This window comes from Pithys albifrons, chromosome 10, assembly GCF_047495875.1.
Source record: "Pithys albifrons albifrons isolate INPA30051 chromosome 10, PitAlb_v1, whole genome shotgun sequence".
Classification (NCBI taxonomy): Eukaryota; Metazoa; Chordata; class Aves; order Passeriformes; family Thamnophilidae; genus Pithys; species Pithys albifrons.
In genome coordinates, this window is record NC_092467.1 from 23,128,941 (window position 1) to 23,138,721 (window position 9,781).

The following is a 9,781-nucleotide window of genomic DNA, read 5'->3' on the forward strand; positions in this document are numbered from 1 at the left end:
GAAAACAGCAATTCCTCCTTTTACCCCTGGAACTGCTGGGGTGTTACAGGTCTTGTCCAGCACTTTTGTAAGTGGCAGGCAAAGTGAACAGGTCCCACAGCTGTGATCCAAACCCAGATGCTGTGGCCAGCACCAGGGTGCTCACCGGCCCAGTGGGAGGGGTGCATCCCTGGGCTGGCACGTGGACACACGTGTTTGCATGTGAGGCTGCTGTTGTGAGGGCAGTCGAGATGTCTTCAGCACATCACACTGCTGATGGAGGTTGTGGCATGCGTTACAGACTGGGACATCACTCAGCATGGTGCTGAGTGTGATGTCGCTGCCAAGCAGGGGAATACCCCATCCGTCAGGTGCTGGACCTTATGGCTCTATGCAGAGCTTTCAGCTTTTCTGTACCAGTGAAAGTTAAGAAGTGGAGGAAAAACATTGCTGTGTGTTATAGAGGAAGAGAGGTAAAAAGGGCAGGAAATTTGCACCATGTCCATTTCCCCTTGGCCCCCAGCCGCTGCTCATTCCGGATTCGGGATTTGCGTAGGCAGAGTTAAAAATAACAAGGGTATATAAAGAAGGACATAGAGGGCTGCGCTAGCCCTGCAGCCGCCAGGGCACAGCCAGGCAGCAGGCAGAGATCAAAGCAGGATGCGGTCCAGGCTGTGTAGTGGGGCCGGGAGTACATGAGGGGTCTGGGAGTGCTGTTTTGCTGCTGCACAAGGGGTCGAGAAGCCCAGCTCTGCCTTACTGGGCAGGCAGCTGAACAGCATCCATGGGAGTTGGGGCCATGTATGTTTCCATAGGCAAAGACATCATTCCTGAACCCTGTCCCTCTGCAGCCTTTAACTCCAGGGTGACACTCACCAGAAGCAACCTGACCTGTCTCCCCTGGCCTTAGAGCTGTTCAGGGAGGCTGGATATGACCCTCAGCCAAAGCACCCCATCCCAGGGCTGAGCTCCCTGACTGTGGTGCCGGGGTGCTGCCTGCCTTCCTGAGCCCTCAGCAGTCCCAGTCCTCAGCCATGCATCCTGGTGCTCCCCAGGACTGGGGCAGGCAGGGCGGACACAGCAGCTTGCTCGGCCGGTGCAAACGAATCTGCCCTCTGTGCCCTGATAACATTGTGTTTGTTGCTGAGCGGGAAGAGCCTGCCAGCACACGATAAGAGCAGATGACTTTACTCTGGACCAGCTCCGGATTGAATTATGCTTTAATTTCATTTTCAGTTCCTCTTTTCTTTCTGGAGGGGAAAGGGGCTTGGGGGAGTGCAGGCAGGTCTGGGGGCTCCTGGACCTTTCTCCAGGCAGGTCAGTCCCATGCACAGGGGAAGACAAGAGTAAAACTGAACCAGATCTGCTTTCTTCTCTCAGGAACTTAACTCTGGAGTGTCACAGTAATCTGGGGTGTCCAATAGTGTGGGTCCCCTGTGGAGCTTTCAGGATTTACGTTTTGCCTCCCACTGAAGCAGAAGCTCTCTGGGCTATGACGTTGTGGCTGATGTTGGAGAAATGCTCCAAAGGAGAGTCCTTGGGTCCACTCCAGCTCCCCAGCTCCAGGTAACAGAGCCCAGATGGGAATGCAGTGCAGGTGTTTTTCCATCCCTAATGTTTTGTGCGGTACGGGACTGCTCTGGGTCTCCTGGGAGTCCTGCTGAGCAACATGGGCACCAATACCATCTCTGGCAGCTCCACAGGGCATCATCCCCCTGCCTGCCCCACACATGTTGCGTGGATTGTGAAGGGTGCCATGGTGCCATGGCAGCACTGGAAGGGGTGATGATGCTCTTAGCTTGATGGAGCCAGCTCTGGCACACCATGCTGGGCATGCCACACTCCTCACTCCTGTCCTCACTCCTCTGCTGCCAGATGTGCCAAAAGCAAGGATAACCATTCAGCCATCATCTCTTTGGCCATCGACTGACTGGGCAGCCCTTCCCACCCTCTTTTTGCTCTCTTGACTGGCTGCCGTTTGACCTCATGGGATGCCAGCAACTTTACAGCCTGCTGTAGTGGCCTGGGAGATAATCCGCATTTCCTAAATGGGTTTCTGTCAACAGTGAGCTGTGCATGCCCTGACTGCTCCTGCTCACCTTCCTCTCAGCTTGGAGGGGGCTTCTGTGGCCAAGATGACAGGGCTGTGGTAGGGACACCCCCATGCCCATGCCGTGGCTCACTGCAGGAAAACCCTTTCCGTGCCGCCTTCCTGGCTCCCTGCGTGGTCAGCACTGGCAGTGCTTGTGTTGCTGCGGTGCCTGGCATGCTGCCACTCCTCACCATGCCAGCCCTCCCACCAGAGCATCAGTAATAAGAGTTTCCTGGGGAATATCCCACATTTGCAAGAAATATTGGCTGTAAAATTAAGCTGATCTGCTGGCAACGCCTCTCTTAAAATAACCCAGCACTGCCTGGGTACAGCTGCCAAAACTGCCTGGAAAAAGGGGAAAACCAAGTGGAATAAGTGTTTGTCTTCTATGGCATCTTTTCTCACTTATCTATAAAAGTTTGGGACAGGAACTGCTTTGCTATTAATTATTATTTGGACAAGAAACAAATAATGGGATTAACTGGTGACTTAAATAAGCTACTCTGGGATCCAGGCTAAAAGCTGTTTCAAGTAATGACCACATGCTCTTCTGCCACTTTGGATGTGGCTTTTTCCAAGGAAAGGACTTTGGAGCCCATGTGTTTTGACCCAATAGGTGCCATTAATAAACGTGTTGCCTTGCTGGCAGCTGGCACAAGGAGCCCAGGCAGCAGCGCAACATGTGCTCTGGAAACCAGGGCAGGGATTCTTGGTAAAAGGGAGAAGATCTGAATTGTTGTTGTTCCACTGGATTACTGAAATAATTTATTGCAATGCTCCACCCTTATAATTAAAGCACGGTGATGAAAGCAACTGGTAGAGTAGCTTTGGATTCAGAAGCGGCATGTGCGTGTGGTGTGTGTGCACACCTCACCTTTGGTGTTTATATTTGTTTTTTTTTAAATTGACTCCTTGGTTCTGAATAGCACAGGCAGCAGCCTCAGTTCTTAGAAAGGTATCTGGGGATGAACAGCACCAGAAAGCAGAGAGACAGGCTCCAAGAGATAAGGGCCATTGCTTCTTGATGAACATAACAGTAGCAGGGCCATTCCTGGTACTGGCTGGATGGGGGCCAAACGGAGATCTTGCTGTGAGCTGGACAGGGTGGCAGAGAGGCCCCAGGGAGGCCTGTGCAGTGCCTTGGGTCTCTATGCCATGATCTGACTGGCCAATACGGGGTGGGTGACCTGGATGTCTACTGTGAGGTGGGACAATCTACTCTCTTTGCACCCCCTGCCATGGGAAGCCCTCGGGAGGACAGCACTGTCCCAGGGGCTCGGAGGGTGGGCAGGGTGGCCAGCTAGCCTGTGTCCCCTATGGCAGGGCGGTCAGAAGCTCAGCCTCAGCGCTGGTTCCCAGGCAGGGCAGACAAACGTCTTCTCGGGGCTGTGAGGCGAGATGAGGCGATGCAGGCAGAATGCCAACCCCCGACAGGGTCTGCCGGGCAGTTATCTCTGCTCACACACGCACCCTGCACGCGGCCAGATGAGAGCTGGTGTGTTCTGGGCTGCTGATTGCCTCACCAACAGCACCGGTGCGGGAGGACGCGGCTTCACGAGTGCGCTCATACGAAACGAGCGGCGTGGGGTCTCGTGAGGGAACTAGGGCTCAGCTAACCCGGCCAAGCTCCCACGGTGACACAGTCACCCCTTGCTGAGACGGCACGTTTGCTCGTTGATGCGCTCGGAGTCCCCCATGGCCAGTGCCGTGCCCGGCTCACTGGCTGGGGTGCTCTCCTGTACCAGACACGCCGGCACGCTCCGCCCGTGTCCACTCACGGGGCCACCCGTCCGACCTGGGGTAGGGTGCTGGGGGACCCCGAGCTACTGCCACCCACAGTCCCCCTCCTTGATCGTAGTGTGGGCAAGGCGTAAGGTCGCACTTACGCCTAGGTGGGACATCGTGGGGACGGGCAGATTTCAACCTTCGCAATCTACACCCGCAACCCTGTCCCTTGTCCCGCCGTGGCACACACTCGCAGGGGAGGGCAAAGCAGGGCAGGGCGCAGGGGCCCCGCCGCGCTGTCCCGTTCTCTCTCGTCCCGAGCGGGTTGCGAGCTCTGTCGGGACAGCGGCGACCCCCGCGGGAGGGGGAGTGGCCCGGGCGATGGCGGGGCCAATAGGGAGCGGCGGCGGCGAATATTCCTGCGGGCCGGGCCAATGGGGGCGCAGCCATGCTGTTAACAGCTTAGGGGCGCGGGGCGGTGCAGAGCAGCGCTGCTGCCGCGGGGAGCGGAGCGGAGTGGTGCCGGGCTCCGCGCACCGCGCTCCCCCTTCCCGCCCCGGCCCCGCTGCCCTGGCCCGCCATGGCGGCGGCCGTGGACGACAGCACCTTGCCCTCCATCTCCACTTTCGCCAACTTGATGCCGCTGGAGGAGCGGCCCGCCGACATGCTCAATGTAAGCACCTGGCACCGGGAAGGGGGCGGCAAGAGGGGTACGGGGCAGAGCGTCCTGGGCTGGGGCTCAGCCCGGCTGGGGAGGGGAGCACACCCTCTCCTGCCGTCGGAGGGCGCGCCGGGGGCGGTGCCGACCCGTCGGACGGGTTAGGGGGTGCCGCCGCCCTGAGCGGGAGGCGCGGGTCGTGGTGTTGGGGCGGCGGGTGCCGCCGCAACCGTCGCCTCTGCGGCTACTGACGCCCCATTTCCCCGCAGAGGATGCTACAGCAGGATGGCCCCGCTGCCGTTAAGCGGGAGGAGGACGACCTGGGCAAGTTCGTGGACTTGGACTTCATCCTGGCGCACACCAGCAGCGGCGGGCAGGGGCCGGCCGGCCCCAACTATCCCTTGCCCGAGACCCCCGAGAGTTGCGGCACCACCTACGACAGCGACGGCTCGTACTCCACGCCGGGCAAGTTCCCGGCGCCTTACCCTGAGGGCCAGGGCCACAGCTACGTGGCCGAGCTGCTTACCCCGGACCTGCCCGGCCACTATGATCTGCAGCGCAGAGAATATACGGAGTTGCGAGTGCCCGGCGGCCCCACACACCACCCCCACCCCCATCATCACCAGCCCCTCCACCCGGCCCTAGCTCGCCCACTGCCCCTGGATCCCCCGCAGCCCTTCGGGCCCCGCATCAAGAAGGAGCAGCCCGAGGAGCGCACCTGCATGTTGGGGATGCCCTCCGCCGAGTACCTGGGGCCGGGCGCCGGTGACAACAAGCCACGCGTGGTGCCGTGTCCTGGACCGGTGCCGGGGCCGCCGCTGCCCTACCCGGGCTTCACTCACGGGCGCCTGGGCCCCCCCGAGGAGCCGCTGCCTGGCACCGATCCCCACCTTCTGGCCGACCTGCCGCCTCACTACGCCGTGGCCCCGCACCGCTATGCGCCCCACTTCGCCCCCCAGCAGCCGCCGCAGTTTCATGGACACTTCAGTGTTTTCAGGGAGCCCCTGAAGGGGCCGGGGCCAGGCCCGGCGGGTCTTCCCGGGCTGCTGGTCACACCCCCCAACTCCCCGATCTTGGAGTACTTTCCGGCCGGGGCCGCCCCCGAGGACTGCAAACCCAAGCGCGGCCGCCGCTCGTGGGCGCGCAAGCGAACGGCCACGCACAACTGTGAATACCCGGGCTGCGGCAAGACCTACACCAAGAGCTCCCACCTCAAGGCACACATGCGGACCCACACAGGTAAGGGCGTGCCGAGGCGGGGACACGCACAGAAGGTCCCGGGTGGGGATACCGGGGAACATGGTGTCATCCGCGAGCACGTTCCAGCGTGATTCCGGGCGTGTGAAGGAGCGTCGGGGGCGGGGGGCGCGTGGAGAAGACCCCCGCGGTATCTCAGGTAGTCCACGGTGGGTTCGCCGTGGTAAGGCTCTATGGGACCGCCCTACCCAGAGATATTTGGAAGTTGGCCTGGGGCTGTGTGGAGGGGTTCTGCGTGTGGGGTAGGGAACAAGTGAGGATGGCCCTGGGAGCGCTCAGAAGGACCCCCGTGGTGGGGCTGGGCAGGGGCACGCAAGAACCAAGGCACATAGCAAGACTACCCCCATGACACTCCCACTTGCTGGCCTTAGAATTCAGAGATACCTGAGGAGGCAGGTCTTAGGGACACGGGGAGAAGCCCCCCACCCGGGCTAGGGGCAAACGGCTGGGTAACAAACGGGGGGGTGTGGTGAGATCCCCTGGCTGACCTAGGACAGGGCACATGGTGGTGCCCCACAACAGGGATGAGAAATGGGAACACCGGCAATTTGAAGTGGGGCAGGGGCATATGGAGGGGTGCTTCAATGGGGCAGGGATGCCCAAAGGATGGACCTCATGTCAGGAATAAGGGGAAGGGTAGGAAGATGGGGGACAGAAGAAAAGTGGGGCAGGCAGAGGTGTGCAGAGCACTCCCATCTCCTAAGAATGAGGAGTAGAGATCCCCCTTGAAGAGGGGGATCCTAGGTAGGGTAGCAGAGGGCTTGAAGGCATAGGGAGGATGGAAACCTATAAGCCCACTGACACCCCCTCTCCTCTGCAGGCGAGAAGCCCTACCACTGCACCTGGGAAGGCTGTGGCTGGAAATTTGCCCGCTCCGATGAGCTGACCCGCCATTACCGCAAGCACACAGGGCACCGGCCCTTCCAGTGCCACCTCTGCGAGCGGGCTTTCTCCCGCTCTGACCACCTTGCTCTCCACATGAAGCGGCACATGTGAGCGGCGGGGCTGCAGCCGGACTCGCTGTCCCCAGAGCCAGCTCATGGTGTAAATAGCGTCGGGCCAGGTATGGCACTGGGGAGCAGCCTGACTACCCAGCCCTCTCTGCTTGTAGCTCACTAGTTTTCTCCTCCTGCTCCTGCTGTGAGAGCTGGGACCAGCCAAGTGGTGGGGAAGGGCAGCTTTGGGATGTATATGGGGATCAAAGCTATAAGAAACACCTGCCCAGGCATCACCACTCATCTCCCCATGCCTGGAGGGTCCATCCCAGCCAGGTACCTGGTGAATGCAGGGGGCTGCTGGTGCATCAGGAGTCTGTCCCCAGAGCTCCTGGCTTGTATTTTGCATCAGCTTAGCCTTCTTCCCCCAAATTCTGACACCCCCCTGGCTCCAGGGACTGTGGTAACTGACTCTGGCCATGTTTTGGCTGGAGACCCATGCCATTGGGTTGTGTGGGTTGTGGTGCTGGGAAATGGGTTGCTGGCCTTCTTCACTGTGGCCAGAACAAACCTCCTGACCCAAAAGCCCGGAGTGGATGGGGTGAGGGTGGGACTTGACTGGCTCATGCTATAAAGGTTTGCAGGGGTCGGCAGCACAGCGTCACCTTGCACAGGGAGCGGGAATGCTCCTGACACCAGCTCGGGACCCTGGCAGGCAGTCCAGTCCTGGCCATTCCCTCAGTTTTCCACTCAGGAGCCTAAAATGTCTCTCCTGGCTCTTGGCTGCTTTAATTTGTCTTGTTCTTCCCCTCAGGATGACACCAGGTACTGCTGCAGCTGCCTTCCCCATGCTTCTTTTTTAAATTTAGTGTGTAAAGGACAGCAAGTCCAGTTATGAATGCCCAGGTCTCTGCTATACTTGAAACTTTTGTAAGAGGAGGGGAGAAAAAGAAAGCTCTAAAGAAAATGTCTTTTTATGTGCAGCTTCTGCAAAGCAAGATGTAAATTTAAAAAAGCAGTAATATATAATGTTTCTGGGGTTTTTTTAATGTATTTTTTCTTTCCAGCTGGGAACACAGATGAGTCTCAGCTTTGGGAAGTGCACTGTTCTCGTCTGTGTATATTGTTAATTAACATTTCTCTGCTTGGGCACGTTAGGTCTCTTGCACTCTGAAATGTTACTTTTCTTTATATGCAAACTGTTGAAATATTGTGATCTGCTGTATAATAAATAAACAAGATGTAAACATGAAAGAGCCAGGAGAGTTTACTTTAAAGGTTTCTTGTAAGAGGAGAGGGTGAGGCTGGGCTTGTTTGTCAGTAAATATTTACACCGATGTTCATTTCTGCTTAAGTTAGCTGTGGAGGATCGATGGGGAACGCCCAAGCCTCGGCATCTGAACAGCATCTCCTGTGCAACAACTCTTGAGTCACTCCACTTCCCTGTGCCTCAGTTTCCCTAATCTGCAGATGGGGCAATTAAGGCACCGGGATGGTGTGACTGGTCCTGCGGTGAGTCATCTCCGAGGGGAATGGCAGCTGAAACTGTACTAGGAGTCTTGCTGGTCCTGTCTTCTTCCTGAGCAGTTCTGTCCCACTGTCCCCTGTAGTGAGAGTTCTGTAGTACTAACCTCGTGGTCACAACTGAGAAGGAGGTCCGTGTCAACTGCCTGATACCGTGTGCTGTCTCTGCTGTCCTCCTGGGGTTGGCCTGGCAGCTTGGTGGGGTTCAGGTGCTGAGGTTTCCCTGCGTTAATAGGTGGTGACTCAGCACAAGCGTGCTGGCAGGTCCCGAGCTCAGCAAGCAGGTCTGGCTCCATCCCTCCCTCCCACAGCTGATTACCCGTGATGCACGCATCCCTCTGAAGGCAGGGACGTGTCCAGACCTGACACCGTGCTGGCAGTGCAGGGAGCACACTTACAGGCTGTGTGATGCCCTGGTCCAGGGTATTATTGGTGGTGGCTCCCTCCTCTTGTGCTTGCTGCCGCAACCTCCTGATGGCTGGCCAGGGCTGGGGGATGCCTTGGGGCTCCTTGCCCTGCAGGTGGAAATGGGATGTGGCTTGGCTGATCCCACTTTTTTCTGCTGAGATGGGAATGGTAGAGCAGGGCTGATGTCCCACGAGGGATAGCTAGTGTTTTGATGTTGGGCTCTGTCCTGGGACCAGCACCTGGCCTTGTGGTCTCTGCCCTCAATCAGGTACAAAAACATTCGTGATTCCAGGCAGGGTGACAGTAGCTTGGGATGTCCTGTTTTTCTGCAAGCCTGAGATTGGGACCATGGGGGCTGCATCCACAGGTGTTACAGATCATTCAGGCTCAATCACTTGTCCTTTCCACTGCTGCCTCCACCCTCTGCTAGCCCCACTCTCTCAGAGGGGCCCGTGCGTGGGTTACTGTGTTGGAACATGTGGCCCGTGATGAAGTTCTGGGTATGTCTTGTTCCTGGGACCCCTAGTACCCAATGACGAGGGTACAATGCCAGTGCAGTAGTTGGGACAAAACTTCTGCCTCTTCCCCAGAGACTTGTTCAAAACGTCACATGGAGGGAGAGGGAAAGGTGTGGGCTGTTTGAACTAGCGATGAGTCAGGCTGGCAAAGCCAGATGGGGAGAGTGCATGCCTGCGTGTTTGTGTGCGTATAAGTAATCTCTGGCTTTGTGTTTTTATTATGATTATTATTTTTATTTCCAGGGGAACGATGAATTTCTCCAACCATCCTGTCCCACTGGAAAGGCTGGCTCTCCTGTCCTGTGCTCCCTAAGAATCCTGGGAGCTGGAGTGACAGTTTGTGGCTGTTTTGAGGCTCAGCTCTGAGATCAGAGCACAAACCAGTTCTTCCTTGCCTTTCATCATCGCTGTGTCAGGGCAGGAGTGAGGTCCGGCTCTGCTGTCACTACTTTACATGGAGGCGAGAGCAGGGGAATATTCTTTGGCTCCTTCTCCAAGCAGACCCACTACAGGTTTGCTCCCTTAGGCCTGGGGCAAGGCCCTCCATCAGACACATGATGGGGCATGGCAGTCAAATTGACTGGCATGGCTAGGAACCTCACCTGGAGGAGTGGCTGTAGTGGAAAAGGCAATTACAGTTAATTTGTTGTTAATAAAAAAACCACCCTCTTTCAATTGCCTGGGC

General features: G+C 57.6%; 1 protein-coding gene across 1 annotated transcript; it reads left to right on the forward strand.

The window, feature by feature from the left end:
- Positions 1-4,239: 4,239 nt before the first annotated feature.
- Positions 4,240-7,900, forward strand: LOC139676477 (Krueppel-like factor 2). The gene is made up of 3 exons (XM_071565493.1): positions 4,240-4,469; positions 4,724-5,693; positions 6,532-7,900. Exons 1-3 carry the CDS (start codon positions 4,377-4,379, stop codon positions 6,705-6,707), a joined length of 1,239 nt encoding a protein of 412 aa, XP_071421594.1. The 5' UTR covers positions 4,240-4,376; the 3' UTR covers positions 6,708-7,900.
- The last annotated feature ends 1,881 nt before the right edge of the window (positions 7,901-9,781 follow it).